Source organism: Staurois parvus, unplaced genomic scaffold (assembly GCF_062004578.1).
Source record: "Staurois parvus isolate SC_StPar_1 unplaced genomic scaffold, SC_StPar_1.0 ptg000047l, whole genome shotgun sequence".
Classification (NCBI taxonomy): Eukaryota; Metazoa; Chordata; class Amphibia; order Anura; family Ranidae; genus Staurois; species Staurois parvus.
This window is the reverse complement of record NW_028317843.1, coordinates 4,117,910-4,137,881: the sequence shown is the minus strand read 5'-3', so window position 1 is coordinate 4,137,881 and position 19,972 is coordinate 4,117,910. Positions and strand designations below refer to the sequence as shown.

Genomic DNA, 19,972 nt, shown 5'->3' with positions numbered 1-19,972 from the left:
ACTGCCAGAGCCCTACAAAATGACCTCCAGCAGGCCACTGGTGTCTCTGACCAAACAATCAGAAACAGACTTCATGAGGGTGGTCTGAGGGCCTGACGTCCTCTAGTGGGCCCTGTGCTTAATGCCCAGCACCACAAAGCTCGATTGGCGTTAGCCATTGAACACCAGAATAGGCAGGTCCGCCGCTGGCACCCTGTGCTTTTCACAGATGAGAACAGGTTCACCCTGAGCACATGTGATAGACGTGAAAGGGCCTGGAGAAGCTGTGGAGAATGTTATGCTGCCTGTAACTTAGTACAGCATGACCATTTTGGTGGTGGGTCAGTGATGGTCTGGGGAGGCATATCTAAGGAGGGACGCACAGACCTCTACCATGACTGCCATTGATTATCAGGATGAAATTCTTGGACCCATTGTCAGACCGTACGCTGGTGCAGCGGGTCCTAGGTTCCTCCTGGCACATGACAATGCCCGACCTCATGTGGCAAGAGTATGCAGGCAGTTCCTGGAGGATGAAGGAATTGATACCATTGAATGACCTCCATGCTTGCCTGACCTAAATCCAATAGAACACTTCTGGGATATCATGTTTTGGTCCATCCATACCCCAGGATACCATCCGTTGTCAGGCATGCATACAACCACGTGGGGGCCATACAAACTACTGAGTGCCATTTTGAGTCGCTGCAATGAAATTTCAGCAAAATTAACTAGCTTGCTGCATCATTTTTTTCACTTTGATTTTTGGAGTGTCTTTGAATTCAGTCCGCTGTAGGTTGCTAATTTTCATTTCCATCAAACAATGGGACATCTTTACATTCCTAGCACATTACCCAGTCCTGTTTTCTTTGGAGAAATGCCATTCAGCAGCAGCATCAATCTGTTTATTCTGACAGCAACAGGGTATTTCGCTCAGAATATACGCAAGTGTGTGCAGCGCTGTTGGATTAGATTTTTCACCCGAAGTTAAAAAAAGAACATATATGCCCAAGCATGGAGGCCTGGGGTGGCCAGTGGGTGGATCACTCCTATGCTTCAGCATATATTTTTTACATTTTTTTTTCATCCACATCGATCGATGAGAATAGAGGAATCTGTTAGGTTCTTTTTTTTTCACACGCTAAACAAAAAAAAAAAGAACATTTCATGCATGCCCAACATTAGAAGTGGGAGGATGCAGTGAGGTATATTCTAATGGTGGGCATACCACACACTTTTTCTGGCAGATATTTCTTCTCTTTTTTTTCATTTAGCTCACAGGCTGCATAAAAAAAAAGAACATAGCATATATACCCAACAAGGACCAGCGACGTACTGGTGCATCACTGGACTTTGAGTGGTTAAACTAGGATGATGCCTATAGCTTTTAAAGCATTGCCTATGGATATTAAAAATGTATGTAGTTTGTCGCCATTGCACGGAGCAAGCACAGTTTTAAAGCGTGTCATGTTTGGTATCTATTTACTCAACATACCAGCATCTTTTATATTTTACCAAGAAATTGGCCAATATATTGTGTTTTTGTGCAGAAAAATTCAAAAAAGTGCATTTTTTAAAACAATTTGTGTTTGAAAAATTGCTGTTCAAGTACTATGTGACATAACTAATTGCAACATTCACCATTTTATTCTCTAGGGCGTCTGTTTTAAAAAAATATATAATGTTTGGGGTTCAAAGCAATTTTCTAACAAAAAATACTTTTTTTTTCATGTGAACAAAAAGTGTCAGAAGAGGCTTGGTTTTCAAATGGTTAGAAGAGCGAGTGATGTGTGGCATTAACTTCTAATGTTGGGCATAAAATCCCCCCCCCCCTTCCCAAATTACCTCTTTTTAGAAAGTAGACACCCCAAACTATTTGCTTAGAGGCATGATGTGGAATCAATAGAAGAATTTATTTTTTACCACAAGGTTTTGGAAAATGACAAAAGAAAAAAATATTTTTTTTACGCAAAGTTGTCAATTAAATGATATATTGCTCACACATGTGTGGAATTATACCCCAAAATATATTCTGCCACTTCTCCTGAGTATGGGGATACCACATGTGAGAGACTTTTTGGCAGTCTAACCGCGTACAAGACCCCAAAATCCAATAAGCATTTCAGGCTTTTAAAGGGCTTATTTCCTCATTACACTTCCTGACTGCCTATCACAGTTTCAGAGGCCCTGAAATGCCAGAATAGTACAAACCCCCCCAGATAGCCCCTTTTTGGAAAGTAGACACATCAAGAAATTTGATAAGAGGCATGGTGAGTATTTTTCAGATCTAATTTGTTGCCACACGTTTTTGGAAAATGAAGAAAGAAAACGAAAACATATTTTTTATTTTATTTTTTTCTTTTTCAAAACCTTGTGAGGAAAAATTAGATCTGCAAAATACTCACCGTGCCTCTTATTAAATTCCTTGTGGTGTCTACTTTCAAAAAGGGGTCATTTGGGGGCGGGAGGAGAGTTGTGTTATCCTGAAATTTCAGAGCCTCTGAAACTATGATAGGTAGTGAGGAAGTGAAAAGAGGAATTTACACATCATCGGGCTTTCAAAGAGGTCATTGGATTTCGGGCTTCTGTATGCAGCTAGGCTGCCAATAAGTCTCACACATGTGGTATCCCCATACTCAGGAGAAGTAACAGAATATATTTTGTGGTGTTATTCCAAATATATTCATAATATGTGTGAGTAATATACCATTTAAATGACAACTTTGTGTAAGAGAAAACAAAAAATAGTTTTTGTCATTTTCCAAAAACTTGTGGAAAAAAAAAAAATTTTCCATGGACCCAACATGCTTCTCAGCAGATAGCTTAGAGTGTCTGCCCTCTGAAAAGGGGTCATTTGGGGGTATTTGTACTGCCCTGGCATTTTAGCACCTCAAGAAATGTGTTAGGCAGTCAGAAAGTTAAAGTGTAAATTCCAGTATCCATACCATAGTTTGTAGACGCTATAACTTTCACACAAACCAATTAATACTCACTTATTGATTTTTTTTTACCAAAGACATGTAGCAAAATACATTTTGGCCTAAATTTATTATGAAATTTGAGTTTACTGAATATTTGTTATAACAGAAATAAGAAAATGTAGTTTTTTTCAAAATGTTCAGTCTTTATTTGTCTATACTGCAGAAAAAAGCCAGAGGTGATCAAATACCACCAGAAGAAAGCTCTATTTGTGGGGAAAAAATGTACATAAATTTTATTTATGTACAGCATTGCACGACCATGCAATTGTCAGTTAAACAAGCGCAGCGCCAAATACAAAAAAATGGCGTAAATGCAGTATCTATACCATAGTTTCACATAAACCAATTAATATACACTTATTGGTATATACAATTAATATACACTTAACAGAAATGAGAAAATATAATTTTTTTTCGAAGCTTTTGGTCTAGATTTGTTTATTGAGCAAAAAATAAAAAACTCAGTGGTGGTCAAATACCACCAAAAGAAAGCTCTGTTTTTGTGAAAAAAGGACATAAATTTTGTTTGGGTACAGTATTGCATGACCGCGCAATTATTAGTTGAAATCGCACAGCGCAGTATAGCAAAAAATGGCCTGGTCAACAAAGGGGGTAAATCTTCTGAAGGGCAAGTGGTTAAAGTATAGTTGTCTGGTAATTTTTCTTTGGACCCTCAGTGGAAAGATTTCCTTTACTTTAGGAAAATTTCCTGTCTTGTCCCTTTATCATAAAGTGAAGGAAGATCCTATCAGTTTGCCCTGAATCAAGTGCACTTGGGATCACCACTACTATTGTTTTAGAGATGACCTTAAGGAAGTTGGCTTTCACTTCACTTTTTCCCGTGACAACAGGAATACAGATAGAAATGAAGATTCTCACCCTTCCACTTTTGTCATAAGATATTGCAGGAAGCATTGAGGATGTGCAATGTATAGAAGCCTTCAGCAGCTAATCATAGTTCAGTTTCAGATGAGATTTTCACATTATCTTTTGACTTACGGTATATTATCTTCATTACCTATTTCAGATATATGGATGTACTATGTACATCCAAAGAGTGCACCTTTGATCACAAGCTGATGGCTGTAATAGCAGTGTGCCCTGTTTGTTCAGCTGTTCAGGATGGAGAGCAGGGAGAGACCGAGGGATGTCCATTCCTTGATCTTCCCAGTAAGCAAAGAAACCGCAAGTGACAATAATTTAGTCACTTATGGTTTCCGGGCCTTCATTTCCTGGCCAGTACAACCATGGGACACATCTAACCAAGCAGATCTGTGCTTGGTTAAATGGTGTGAATGGCAAGGGGAGACTTTGGGTTCTATTAGGCCCCATATGTCTCCATAAATAGTTCCTGTTACCTGCCCAATGCTATTAATCCTTCGTGATAGCAATAAACTAAAATAAATGAATAACTAAATAAAATAAAAAAAAGGTTAAAAAAAAGAAAAAATGTTATTAACATGTTTAAAAAAATATTGCTGTAACCCCCGTTGCCCCCCACACACACGTGCAAATGCAGGCCATGGGTGCGCACAAGTATGTAAACCACAATCACACCACAAGTGTGACATATCGCCACGAACGTCAGAGTGAGAGCAATAATTCTAGCACATCTAAACTGATGAGCTGTAAAGACTTTTAAAGCATCACCTATGGAGGTTTTTGGGTACCCTAGTTTTTTTTATATCACGGGCACACACAAAATAAGACTTGGCATATGTGTTACCTATTTACTCAACGCAACTCATCTTTTATATTTTACCAAAAAAAGTGTTTTATATTGTGTGTGTTTTAATTAAAATTAATTTTGTTGATGTAGTCCAGTGCTGGCTAGTTTACCTGTGCCATCGCAAGACATTCATGATAAGAACTATGCTGAACTAGCGCTCCCCCTAGTGTTTAACTGTGATAGTGACATATATGGTTCAGAGGCACAGAGAGAGAGGAGGGCCCAACAGAAGAGCCAAGGATTGTGGAACATGTAGTTTGAAAGGAAGGATATGCAGAGGGACTAATACAGCTGTGAACTACAAGTTCCACCCAGCTAGAAGAGGAAGTAGAATGCTGGGAGAGGATATATAAGTCAGACCCCGGAGGAAGTGCTTTCTCTTGGGACCAGGGGCTGAACCGGCTGCTTGTGAGAGTTGAGTAGGCTGCGTGGTCTGTACGGTGTGGAGGATCTTCAGTGAGAGCGTTAAATGCCCAGAAGCAGATCACCCGTCCCAGCTTCCTGTCGGCAGAGTGACGGTCCAGTCGGCTAGCAGCATCACTGCCACTGTCACAGCGTAGTCCCAGTGTCGTATGAGGCTAGGCTTGACACCCCTAAGCTGGTTGCAGATCCTGCGGGAGCCCCTCCAGGACATCCTGAATCCCTTGAGCCACAGTGTCATCAGGATTGCTGAGTGGGCTGAAGCCCACACTGTGTACACTTTTCACTATGGACACTGCATGCAGACATCGTTACCATGCGTCTGATTGTAATTCTGTCACCTTTACTTGGAGCCATTCACCTACATTATCAGGGATTGCTGGTCTCCATTCTCTTTTGGCTCTACTGCACTAGCAGGATATTCAGGACACTCGTTCCTTCAAGACTCCCTTTCACTACTCTTCAAGCCAAGGACCCTGAGCTTCACATCGATGCTTATATTAAAGGGGAACTCTATTTAGAATTTGTGCATAGCATATATTATATGTCTAGCTCTCCCAAAGAGTGTTGATAATTTTGTACCTGTGTCATCAGGATTCTAAGGGAGCAGTCTGACACCGAATAAAGGTCTTTCTCCTCCCTTTCATACCTGAGGTCAAAGGTTCTCCTTGAGTATGTTTGAAATACTGTTGACTTGTTGTGTTCACTACTGCTGGTTACTACCTTAAGAAGTATTTGCTTTAACTGTCTGCAACTAAAGAACCATTAGTAAGTTCTTTGAAATTGTGACTACTTGTGGAGTATGTCTGAACCCATTGTGTCAGAGGTGTCAGGAGTCAGGAGGCTTGCAAAGTCAGGGCAACCTAAAGGGGGCCGTCATTCTATAGTGGCCCTCACAAGGGTAGTGCTACATGATATTTTTTCCTAAAAATGTATCTTTGATAAACAGTTACACAAATATCATGTGACATAAAAAAAATTGCATCTATCATCTTTTTATTCTATAGGGCCTATGCTTTCAGAAAATATATAATGCTTTTGGTGTTTAAGTAATTTTATTGCCAAATATTAAGATTTCTACATGTGTACAAAAAAATTAAAACAGAAAGCTCTAAAGCCGAACTAGTTAAATAAGCCAGTAATATTCAACATATATTATCAGCCATTCATATAGATATGTTTTAGTATCCAAAATAGTTTGCAATAAAAGTTTAAAAAAAAGACAGAATATAAATCCTTCTATTCTTCAATCTCACATATTAATAGGTCATTCAGAAAAGCACGGATTCAGCATTCTATCAAGCATCAACCTGGACTGAAGGGACATCAATAAGAATCAACAGAACCCAAACAGCTTCTCCACCTGTTGGAGGCACATTCAGTATTGTGGGTTATGGGAAGGAGGTTCCAGGTATTGTCACATCTTAATCATTCTAGATAAAATAATTAATTGGGCTTTCTGAAACCTTAGTCTTATAAAATGTCATGTTTGTTCCTCCTTTAATCCCTTGACGCCGACGTAACACAAATATTTGGCCTCACAGAACTGGGCTTTTTTCTGTGGGGCCGCATATTTGCGTACCTGTCTTTGTGCTGGGAGCGCGCAGCATGACACGCTCCCAGCACAGAGACCGTGGTATCACTGAGAGCTCCGGGTCCAGTTCTAACGATCGGGACCCTGGACTCCTGATTCCGGGTCACATGATCGCTGTGATAGCCTCTGATTGACTATCACAGTGATCAATCACTGTACAGCCCAGCCCCTTTGTTTTTTTCTCTCTATGAATAGAGGAGAGAGATACATTGTATCTCTCTAACTCCTGGCATAGAGAGAAAAAACAATTTTGTAAAAAAGAAAAGATAAATAAATATTAAGAAATAAAATAAAAAATAAAGAAAAAATACCTAGATCAATGTTTCATCTAGTTCAATGCCAGGGCTAGTGTTTGGGTCAAGGTCAGGGTCAAAGGTCAGGATTTTTAAAAAAAAATGGTGTCAGTGTGTTTTAGGTAAAAAAAGACAAAAACAAAGTGTGCACTATTGTTTCTGGGCTGTACTACGGGTACAAACAACAAATAACATACACATATATGGTATCGCTGCAATCGTCAAGAGCTGGAGAATTTATTTTGGGTTGTTCTTTGGTGGTCGGTTATGGTAGTAACAAGAAACACACAACTAAATAAAAAAAATATTTTTTTTATTATTTTAGGCCAGTTTTCCTTTGATAATAAAAATAAAATCAGTAGATATCCATTACCATTTTACCACCAAGTAAAAGCCCAATTTGTCCTGAAATAAATGCGGTATAATTCACCTGGATGTACAAAGTAGTTGTTGTGATATGGATGATTTTACTAACACATGTCAACATTTCAAAATTGTGCTTAGGAATTTAGATTTGTTTTACCCTTAGGTGTGAAGGGGTTAAGCTGAACTCCAGGCAAACCGCTAAATACACAGATGAAATACATATAAGGAATCTGTTTTACCTGCCAAAGGATTTGATTTACTGTTTATTCAGTCCTGAGATTTACACAGCTCTGTCACACAAAACAGGAGACCTGATTTTTCTGTGCTGCAGTTAAGTAGATCTAATAGGTTACATCCCTGTCACAGTCTGTGACTGGACAGTGAAAATAGAAGCAACAAACCAGACTGATCTCATCTGAGTTCAACAAAGCGTACAGTATCTCTTTGTTACTTGGCTCTCTCCTCCTATCAGCATTGTAGCACAACTGGTTGTCTCCTCTCTCAATCTGAGCTCTGCTATACAGAGGATTGTAAGAGGCTGATGCTAGGTCAAACGTAGGTACTTACATTGCTTAAGTTTAAAAAATAAATCTTATAATGTATAAATTAATACAGAGCGGCACCAGTTTTATATAGAGATGGGAAGGACTGAAAAAAAACTGAGAAATTGGGGAAAAAAGACTTTTTTCCCATTTTTTTCCAAACCCATTTTTTGTTTTTTTCCGGAAAAAGTGAAAAAAAAAGAATGTCAACTATGTTCTTTTACAATGATAAATAATATATCTACGACATGGTATTCAAACTATGTAACATAAAGACCTTAATGACAGATTTCTTTATGTAAAGTCCTAACTTATTGCACGTTTGCTCAGCTGAAGACAAATGAATCCTGGAATACAATTCGAATAACACTGTACTTCTCAATGCAGTTCTCAAACAAAAGAAATATGCATGACTAGTTTAGAATAGATGTCCCCCAAACTAAAACAATAGCTACTGAGACATCCTCCCCACGCAGCTCCCCCCCCCCACCACCACCTCTTACTTATACAGGAGAGCTGGCTCAGGCTCTCAGCAGTTCCCTGAGAGGCTGAGCCGGTTGCCGGTCCAGGCTTCTGGGTGGATCCCAACCGTACGGTACGGATCTTTCCCTAGCCTGGACTGACTGAGTTATGTCAGCCAATAGCGGACTTTAGCTCGCTGTCTGCTGAAAAAGGGTCACTGAAGTGCAGAATGAACTGCACTCCTGTGATCCTCAGGAGAAGTACAGCCAAACAAGCTTTGTAGCTGTACTTCTCCTTTAGTTGACAGGTAAGAGAGTAAATTTGTCTGACAAATTAGTTTATCTTTATAACCTTTAAATGTTTGCTGTTAATGTTCTCCACCATCACAGCATAAAGTTTACCTATAGCCTGCTCAGTAAATTGCTTTTTCTTTTCCTCCTCTCAGTAAAATGGTGAGACCAACCATCTACAGTTTGGAAACATTTTCATAGTTTTGGAAACATTTTCATAGTGCAATTTCTGCTGAGAGTAAAACTGCAATTTGTAAATATTGTGAATGTTCTTTTCCAAATGCTACAAGGATGACAAAACACATTCTTGCATGCCAGAGGTGCTCTAAAGACATTATGGAATGAAATGATGAGGATTATAATGAAATTGCAAGTAACTTTTCCCTCCATAGTTCTCATTCCAGAAACACTTTCTGCTATTAGTGGCAACTCTGATATTTTTTTTCATGTTAATGGTTTCTTATTTTTTTATTGCTTTTGAGGGACAATTTTCAAAAGCAAGTTTAGTTTATTTACTGAATAGGCTGTACTTTTATTTCAAGCATATTACTTTTATATACACTGCATTTCACATTCCCAGGGTAAAAAAATTACTTTCAATTTGTAAAACTACTCCACACTGAATTTTTTTTCAATGTTTACTCATTTTTGTTTTCTGAAAATAAAACAAGAAAAAAAACCTAAACTATATTTTCTGATGAGTATTCATGTGTAAATTTGTGCAAACATTCAAAAATTACAAAAATTTTCAGTACATTCAATGACCTGTCAATTATTGTTTGATTGTACTTCAAAATTGTGTTTGTTTTTACCATTTAAAATATAACATTTATACTGTGTATGCAGCACTCAACCCTGCAGGAGCCATTGAGTATCGGGTCCCCTTCACCCTGCACAGCCAGGAAACATGCATTTTCCAGTCCATTAGCTTATTTTTGTTGCTTTATTTGGGAATAAACAACTTGGATAGGGTCTAGGGGTATATGGGATGGCCAACTTGTAGTAATAACTCTGAGGACAAACTTCTTAATTCTGTATAAAAATTTAAGATCCTAGACTTTCTACTCCAGCCTGAGTGGCACAGTCTCTTGATAAATTAATAGCACAGTTTTTGTGAGGAACTCCTGGTCCCCTCTAAGTGAAATCTCTTCAGACCCCAGCTAGGAATGCACCTGGCTGTGTTTGAAGAGTATTCCTGAGCAAGAGATTCCAAGACATGCATACAGCACTGTCCCAGGGAGAACTGGTTAAGTATTGCACCTAGCAGCCCTCTCCCAGGGGTGTAGAGGTACTCACACTGTCTGTATTCTGTAGCCTTGGGTAAACTGCATTCAGGCCTCTCACTGAGCCAATTTCTTTCCCCACTTGCAAGTTGTCCTTCCCTGATGGACTGTAAGGTAGTAAAACACCCTCTGTCAGCTTCATTTCCTTCCTTCCTCCAGCCTGGAGGCAGAACTCCCCTTCTCTGGGGTCCTTCCCCAAGCAGCACCTTCAGTAATCCATATTTTACCCGACTTCCCTTGCTGGATGGCTCTTCCATATATATGGGCTGGTCTTTCCACACTACCAGGGCCTCCTGCCTGGGATTGATCAGACTCCCATAAAATATGCAGATCCAGGTCTCCACTCCTCTACCCACTAGCTTCTGGAAGCTTCCATAGACCTCCAGAACAAGGGGGAGGCTATAGAGGCCCAACCTGCTGAGTCCTCCAGTCTAACCTGGGCTTGACCCCTACTCAGACATGCTCACTTCAACTATTGAGTGAGCCATTAAATTTTCCTAATTCAGCACCACTAGAGGGTACTACATATATAAACAGTCTCCAACATAGGGACTCTCATAGACTAGTTAGGTCCACACTATTCAGAGGAGCTTTGCCAAGGCAGTGCAGTTTCCACATAATTTGCAATTGTGTAACTAAAACCTCTGTTTTTAACGCAATTGTTAGGCAGTGTATTTTTTTTTGTGCTGTCTAGCTGGTAAGTGTGTTGTACATTTTGTTTTGTTTGCTGTGCCAAGCTCTTCCATGAGCACCTTGCTCTAAAAACTTATTCAGAAATTGGAGTGGTTTCAATTTTTGTTTACTTATCATGTTGGCAGATGAACACTTTATACATATTTGGTTGCATTGTAGGCCTTCCTATAGACATATCAACAACTGGTCTAAAGTCTGCCCTAGAAGCTATTCCAGAAAATGGTCAGGTTACTGTTTCACAACTATATAGCGGCTGCAGAGGATACGCCTGGCAGATAAATTTTGTGACAGCTACAGGCTATCAGCCTCTTATACAGGTAAGAATCTTTGTATGTAAAAGGTTACATCCTGTCTTGGTCAGTACCAGCCAGGTTCTTAATGTCTCTTGGAATTTCCAGTGAAATTCATGTATATATATGTGGGTACCTCTATACAATTTCTATGAAAATAATTTGTATTCTTTGGTGGTAGAGGAGCTTAAATGGAGATTAATGGGAGGCCTCTTAAAGGTTCTTTTATGAGAACTAATCAGAGATAGTAATGGCTCTGGCTGTATCAGTTATTTACATTTTTCATTTGTACAGAGCATAATTGTGGGGTGGTAAGCAGCTATGTTGGCCCTTTCCAACAGCAAACCAATATGGTTTATGGATTGGGTAATGAATTGAAAAATATAAAGTGTAAACCCAAAATCTGTTTGTCATTATATTTGCCATTATACCTTACAGTATTCAGTTTTCATAAAGCCTAGGTTTGATTTTTTTCTTTTAAATCAGCACAAGGGGTGGTACTTACATTTAATGCAAAGTATTGAAATATGAAGTCCTCCCCTCCATATCCTGCAGCTGTAATCTTCCGGGATAAAATGAGCACTCCTCAATTCATAGATGCTGTACTACAGCTTCAATGAAAGAAAAGCGCTCTATGAATGGAGGAGGCAGATCTTTCATTCATCTACCTGTCCTCCGTTCATAAGAATTCTTTTCATTCATGGAAGCAGCAGTAAAACTTCTATGAATGGATGTAGGAGACAGAAGTGTGGGCATGGTTGGCACTCTTGATGAGTGTCTTTTACAGGTTCAGCCCTCACATTAAGCTTGCAGTATTGAAGGGGGGGCGAGGAGGGGCTGATCTGCATACTTAAGGAATCTTGACCAATCCTCAAGCAGGAGGCTTGGCATGGAGTTAGGACAGTCCTTAAATATGAGAGAGCCTAACCAGGACAGTTCAGTGTTTGGTGGAAGATGGAGTGAGTAGGCTGGAGTGTGGAGCCTGGGAGGAGGCCCAGGATGGGCTCACCTACAGGTGAAGTTGCTGGACTGGAGGATCTCTAAGCCTCACGGTCCCCTGAGAGAGGACAGCCTGGGAAGCAGGGAAGGAGCCAGCCCATTGTAAGGCCTGAAGGCAGCCACCGACCCACAAGCTTACAGGAGAGGACTGAGTGAGTAATCCTACACCCCCTGGGCCAGATAAGGGGAGAGGGCATAGTGGTGGGAAACCAAACTAGCTCCTCACCTGGGACTTTTTAATGTGGCAGCTTCTGGATCCCCAAAGTAGATCCAACATCAATCATGATACCCGCAGCTGCCGCCACTACCCGCAAACGGAGGGAAAAAAAGGCTCCGCTCCTGACGCTAGCTCCTGGCCATCTGACTGCTCCGCTGGCTTGACAGTTCTTAAATATGTAAGGGACGAGGCCACCCAGTGATATCACGTATGTGACCCCACCCTGGTTTTTGATGTCACACGGGGGTGGGATCACATGCATGATGTCACTGGGCGACATCAAGCCCACCCACAGCCCCCCACAACCACAGCCCAGGGTTGTGGGGGAGAAGCCCTTGTCCCATAAACTTGGGGACAAGGTGCTTTGGGGGGGAGCCCCCCAAAGCACCCCCCCATGTTGAGGGCATGTGACCTTGTATGGTTCAGGAGGGGGGGCTCGCTTGTCCCCCCCACTTACCTGACCTGCCGGGCTGCATGCTCGGTCTAGTATGGATTTGGGGGGGACCCCACGCCATTTTTTTTTTTTTAAATTTTGGCGCCGTTGTTTAAATAATTTTTTTCATTGCTGGCAATTTTTTCTTTTACATTCAGCTGGCAGTGGGGAGCCCCACTGACAGTTGAAACATTAACGCATGGTTTTCACTACTAAAATACGTGACTTGATAAAATAACTCATGCGTATTTTAGTAGTGTTTTTTTGTGAACTCAAACTTTTTTTTAAAAAATGCTATGCTACTGCATACTCGGATGCGGTAAAATACTGCTTAGTGAATTGTGCCTAAACTCACAAAAATCTATTTGCTTAAGAAAACTGTATACATTTAGACATGATGCCAAACATACCAAAAAATAGATTTAGAGTTTGCATAAGTGTTGTTATCTAAAAAGTTAAAAGCTTGAAGTCCCCAGAAATAATGCAAGAATAACATTTGTTTGAAGTTACATTTCTCAAAATCTGAATTCTATGTCCTGTCTAGATAAAGGACTCATCTGTCACTGGATTAAATGCTAAAATGTGTTCTGTAAAAGTGGTCGATGGAGGCCTGTTCCGTCAACGTGTGCTCGGAGACCTTGTAAGGACATCACATAAAACACCTCAGGTACGCCTACATTTGTTATTTTAGGCCACTGGTCATTACCTCTGTGATTGCGTTACATTAGATCACTGCTTGCAGTGATCTGCATAATATGCTATGTAAAAAGTGCAAAATGAGTTAACTCAATTGAAAATTGGGGAGAGATTTTACATATGGGCAACATAGTGGCTAAATGGTTAGCACTTCCGCCTGGCAGCACTAGGGTCGTTGGTTCAAATCCCAACCACGGCACCACCTGCCTGGAGTTTGCATGTTCTCCCTGTGCCTGTGTGGTTTTACGCCAGGTACTCTGGTTTCCTCCTACACTCCAAAGACATGCTGGTAGGTTAATTTGTTCCTGTCTAAATTGGCCCTAGTATGGATATATATGAATGTGAGTTGGGACCTTAGATTGTACACCCCTTGAGGATGAGGGACTGATTTGAATGTATAATATATATTTAAAGTGCTGTGTAAACTGACAGCACTATATAAGTACCTGTAATAATAATAATAATACCTACTTCTCCTCTGCCTTTCTCCATTCACAAAATGCCTTGTGTTCTGTAGGAAAAATATACAAGGTTTATGTGAATGGTTGAGGATAGAGGAGGGAGCAGGGATGCAAATGGAGCCCTTCACTGGTGTAGCCACATCTCTCATCTCCACAGCACCTGGAAATCCAGCACTCTGTGTAGGAGCCGGCAAGGTCTGATTTTTATGCAATGCAGCAGCCACCTACACACAAAGTTCAACTTTAAAGAGGAACTGATCTCTGGAAGCCCAAACTAAGACAGGCAGAAGACAAAAGACTTGTCACCAATATTGAAGCTGATCTTTCCCCTTACACCTGAGTCTTTCACCATTACTGACTTACCATGGCTTGTTCTGCACTGTGATGGAGGTGGCCATCTTGGTAGGAGCAGGGACTTGTTAGCAATTATTGTTATTTTTTGCTTTTTTTCCACTTTAACCATCAGCAAGACTACACAAAACCCTTGACCCATCACATTTTGAATGAATGAATTAATGCTTGGTATTCCTAGGGTTAGGGTTAATACCACATCCCTCATGTTGACAATCATAGAAAAATAAGGGGGGGCACTAAAAAAGGGACTTTTAAGGCACAGCATATATCTAAAATCATCATTTATTTTATCACTAATCATTTCCCATAATGATTCAAAAAACATAATATTGAACAAAAGTAAAAAAAAAAAATCAAGACATAATACAGCCACATATTGCAGCACAGATGGTTCATTCCTTTCTGACTGACGCGTTTCATGGACTTGATCCACTTCCTCAAGTAATAAGCTAAACAAAAACAAACAAAATTATTAATCAAAATTCTTCATCCCGGTATATAAATTATTAGGATAACACCCCCACACGCACATAGTGGAGGGGGAACAAGAAAGGCCTTTTTTCCCTCCCTTTTTTCCCTCCCCCCTTTTTTCTATGATTGATGCTTAGTATTGTTAAAACAGATGTACAGTAAATAACTTTTTTTTAAATATTGTATAGTGGAGAAGGTTTAGAACACCTCTTGAGGTTTTATTGCTATCATAACCTCTGTTGGAGAAATTTCCCCTTTACTGCCTGGGTGACAAGGACATCACCAGACAGGAAGTGAGGGAAATCAGTAGAGATGAGCGAATCGAAGTATCCGAAGTGGAATTCGAGTCGAATATCGGAAAAATTTAGATTCGTGCCGAATCCGAAAAATAGCCTAATTCGGACGCGCGAATCGAAATTTTTCAGAAAATGGCGGCTGACATGTGCGGCGACGGAGCGGGGATGTCTGGGAAGGCGCGCAGACAAGGCGCGCTGACCCATAATGCATTCCTCAACTACATGTGATCGCATCAGCCAATCAGCAGCCAGCCAGTCAGCACTGTGTAATGGTCGAGCTATAAATAGCGGCCATTTTGGAATTCTTCATTTGCCTGCAGTTATTGAACAGAGGCAGACCGCTCTGTACTAGGGACAGGGACAGAGTTAGGGCCACAGAAACGATAATTGGGGACAGAGAAAAGTTACTTAGGGACAGAGAACCATTACTCAGGGACACAGACTTGTTAATGAGGGCCACAGAATCGTTATTTAGGGACAAAGAAACGCTAGTTAGGGCCACAGAATTCATAATCAGGGACAGACAGAATTGTTACTCAGTGCCAGAGAATTGTTACTTAGGGCCACAGAAACGTTATTAGGGCCACAGAATTGTTACTCAGGGACAGACAGAATTGTTACTGAGTGCCAGAGAATTGTTACTCAGGGACAGACAGAATTGTTACTGAGTGCCAGAGAATTGTTACTTAGGGCCACAGAAACTTTAATTAGGGCCACAGAATTTTTACTCAGGGACAGACAGAATTGTTACTGAGTGCCAGAGAATTGTTACTCAGGGACAGACAGAATTGTTACTGAGTGCCAGAGAATTGTTACTTAGGGCCACAGAAACTTTACTTAGGGCCACAGAATTTTTACTCAGGGACAGACAGAATTGTTACTGAGTGCCAGAGAATTGTTACTCAGGGACAGACAGAATTGTTACTGAGTGCCAGAGAATTGTTACTCAGGGCCCCAGAAACTTTACTTAGGGCCACAGAATTTTTACTCAGGGACAGACAGAATTGTTACTGAGTGCCAGAGAATTGTTACTCAGGGACAGACAGAATTGTTACTGAGTGCCAGAGAATTGTTATTTAGGGCCACAGAAACTTTACTTAGGGCCACAGAATTGTTACTCGCACAGACACAGAATTGTTACTCGCACAGACACAGAATTGTTACTGAAGGCCACAGAACTGTTACTTAGGGCCACAGAATTGTTACTCGCACAGACACAGAATTGTTACTCGCACAGACACAGAACTGTTACTGAGGGCCACAGAACTGTTACTTAGGGCCACAGAATTGTTACTCGCACAGACACAGAATTGTTACTCAGGGCCACAGAACTGTTACTTAGGGACAAAGAAACGCTAGTTAGGGCCACAGAATTCATACTCAGGGACAGACAGAATTGTTACGGAGTGCCAGAGAATTGTTACTCTGGGCCACAGAAACTTTACTTAGGGCCACAGAATTTTTACTCAGGGACAGACAGAATTGTTACTGAGTGCCAGAGAATTGTTACTCAGGGACAGACAGAATTGTTACGGAGTGCCAGAGAATTGTTACTCAGGGCCACAGAAACTTTACTTAGGGCCACAGAATTTTTACTCAGGGACAGACAGAATTGTTACTGAGTGCCAGAGAATTGTTACTCAGGGACAGACAGAATTGTTACTGAGTGCCAGAGAATTGTTACTTAGGGCCACAGAAACTTTAATTAGGGCCACAGAATTTTTACTCAGGGACAGACAGAATTGTTACTGAGTGCCAGAGAATTGTTACTCAGGGACAGACAGAATTGTTACTGAGTGCCAGAGAATTGTTACTTAGGGCCACAGAAACTTTACTTAGGGCCACAGAATTTTTACTCAGGGACAGACAGAATTGTTACTGAGTGCCAGAGAATTGTTACTCAGGGACAGACAGAATTGTTACTGAGTGCCAGAGAATTGTTACTCAGGGCCCCAGAAACTTTACTTAGGGCCACAGAATTTTTACTCAGGGACAGACAGAATTGTTACTGAGTGCCAGAGAATTGTTACTCAGGGACAGACAGAATTGTTACTGAGTGCCAGAGAATTGTTATTTAGGGCCACAGAAACTTTACTTAGGGCCACAGAATTGTTACTCGCACAGACACAGAATTGTTACTCGCACAGACACAGAATTGTTACTGAAGGCCACAGAACTGTTACTTAGGGCCACAGAATTGTTACTCGCACAGACACAGAATTGTTACTCGCACAGACACAGAACTGTTACTGAGGGCCACAGAACTGTTACTTAGGGCCACAGAATTGTTACTCGCACAGACACAGAATTGTTACTCAGGGCCACAGAACTGTTACTTAGGGACAAAGAAACGCTAGTTAGGGCCACAGAATTCATACTCAGGGACAGACAGAATTGTTACGGAGTGCCAGAGAATTGTTACTCTGGGCCACAGAAACTTTACTTAGGGCCACAGAATTTTTACTCAGGGACAGACAGAATTGTTACTGAGTGCCAGAGAATTGTTACTCAGGGACAGACAGAATTGTTACGGAGTGCCAGAGAATTGTTACTCAGGGCCACAGAAACTTTACTTAGGGCCACAGAATTTTTACTCAGGGACAGACAGAATTGTTACTGAGTGCCAGAGAATTGTTACTCAGGGACAGACAGAATTGTTACTGAGTGCCAGAGAATTGTTACTTAGGGCCACAGAAACTTTACTTAGGGCCACAGAATTGTTACTCGCACAGACACAGAATTGTTACTCGCACAGACACAGAACTGTTACTGAGGGCCACAGAAACTTTACTTAGGGCCACAGAATTGTTACTCGCACAGACACAGAATTGTTACTCGCACAGACACAGAACTGTTACTGAGGGCCACAGAACTGTTACTTAGGGCCACAGAATTGTTACTCGCACAGACACAGAATTGTTACTCAGGGCCACAGAACTGTTACTTAGGGACAAAGAAACGCTAGTTAGGGCCACGGAATTCATACTCAGGGACAGACAGAATTGTTACGGAGTGCCAGAGAATTGTTACTCTGGGCCACAGAAACTTTACTTAGGGCCACAGAATTTTTACTCAGGGACAGACAGAATTGTTACTGAGTGCCAGAGAATTGTTACTCAGGGACAGACAGAATTGTTACGGAGTGCCAGAGAATTGTTACTTAGGGCCACAGAAACTTTACTTAGGGCCACAGAATTGTTACTCGCACAGACACAGAATTGTTACTCGCACAGACACAGAACTGTTACTGAGGGCCACAGAAACTTTACTTAGGGCCACAGAATTGTTACTCGCACAGACACAGAATTGTTACTCGCACAGACACAGAACTGTTACTGAGGGCCACAGAACTGTTACTTAGGGCCACAGAATTGTTACTCGCACAGACACAGAATTGTTACTCAGGGCCACAGAACTGTTACTTAGGGACAAAGAAACGCTAGTTAGGGCCACGGAATTCATACTCAGGGACAGACAGAATTGTTACGGAGTGCCAGAGAATTGTTACTCAGGGCCACAGAAACTTTACTTAGGGCCACAGAATTTTTACTCAGGGACAGACAGAATTGTTACTGAGTGCCAGAGAATTGTTACTCAGGGACAGACAGAATTGTTACGGAGTGCCAGAGAATTGTTACTCAGGGACAGACAGAATTGTTACTGAGTGCCAGAGAATTGTTACTCAGGGACAGACAGAATTGTTACGGAGTGCCAGAGAATTGTTACTCAGGGACAGACAGAATTGTTACTGAGTGCCAGAGAATTGTTACTTAGGGCCACAGAAACTTTAATTAGGGCCACAGAATTTTTACTCAGGGACAGACAGAATTGTTACTGAGTGCCAGAGAATTGTTACTCAGGGACAGACAGAATTGTTACCAAGTGCCAGAGAATTGTTACTCAGGGACAGACAGAATTGTTACTGAGTGCCAGAGAATTGTTACTTAGGGCCACAGAAACTTTAATTAGGGCCACAGAATTTTTACTCAGGGACAGACAGAATTGTTACTGAGTGCCAGAGAATTGTTACTCAGGGACAGACAGAATTGTTACGGAGTGCCAGAGAATTGTTACTCAGGGCCACAGAAACTTTACTTAGGGCCAGAGAATTTTTACTCAGGGACAGACAGAATTGTTACTGAGTGCCAGAGAATTGTTACTCAGGGACAGACAGAATTGTTACTGAGTGCCAGATAATTGTTACTCAGGGCCCCATAAACTTTACTTAGGGCCACAGAATTTTTACTCAGGGACAGACAGAATTGTTACTGAGTGCCAGAGAATTGTTACTCAGGGACAGACAGAATTGTTACTGAGTGCCAGAGAATTGTTACTTAGGGCCACAGAAACTTTACTTAGGGCCACAGAATTGTTACTCGCACAGACACAGAATTGTTACTCGCACAGACACAGAATTGTTACTGAAGGCCACAGAACTGTTACTTAGGGCCACAGAATTGTTACTCGCACAGACACAGAATTGTTACTCGCACAGACACAGAACTGTTACTGAGGGCCACAGAACTGTTACTTAGGGCCACAGAATTGTTACTCGCACAGACACAGAATTGTTACTCGCACAGACACAGAATTGTTACTGAGGGCCACAGAACTGTTACTTGGGGCCACAGAAACGTTAATCAGGGACACAGAATTGTTACTGAGGGCCACAGAACTGTTACTTAGGGCCACAGAATTGTTACTCGCACAGACACAGAATTGTTACACAGGGACACAGAACTGTTACTGAGGGCCACAGAACCATTACTTAGGGCCACAGAATTGTTACTCGCACAGACAGAATTGTTACTCGCACAGACACAGAATTGTTACTCGCACAGACACAGAATTGTTACTCAGGGCCACAGAACTGTTACTGAGGGCCACAGAACTGTTACTTAGGGCCACAGAATTGTTACTCGCACAGACACAGAATTCTTACTCGCACAGACACAGAATTGTTACTCAGGGAAACAGAACTGTTACTGAGGGCCACAGAACTGTTACTTAGGGCCACAGAATTGTTTCTCGCACAGACACAGAATTGTTACTCGCACAGACACAGAATTGTTACTGAGGGCCACAGAACTGTTACTTGGGGCCACAGAAACGTTAATCAGGGA

At 41.3% G+C, this 19,972-nt stretch overlaps 1 protein-coding gene across 1 annotated transcript in view; it reads left to right on the top strand.

Moving 5' to 3' along the window:
• Positions 1-19,972, top strand: part of LOC149470395 (fibrocystin-L-like) — a 278,175-nt gene that overhangs the window by 93,230 nt on the left and 164,973 nt on the right. Inside the window, exons 25-27 of the mRNA XM_089664464.1 lie at positions 6,390-6,520; positions 10,792-10,949; positions 13,116-13,238. Coding sequence (XP_089520590.1) covers positions 6,390-6,520; positions 10,792-10,949; positions 13,116-13,238 — 412 coding nt within the window. The remainder of the gene's footprint in view (positions 1-6,389; positions 6,521-10,791; positions 10,950-13,115; positions 13,239-19,972) is intronic.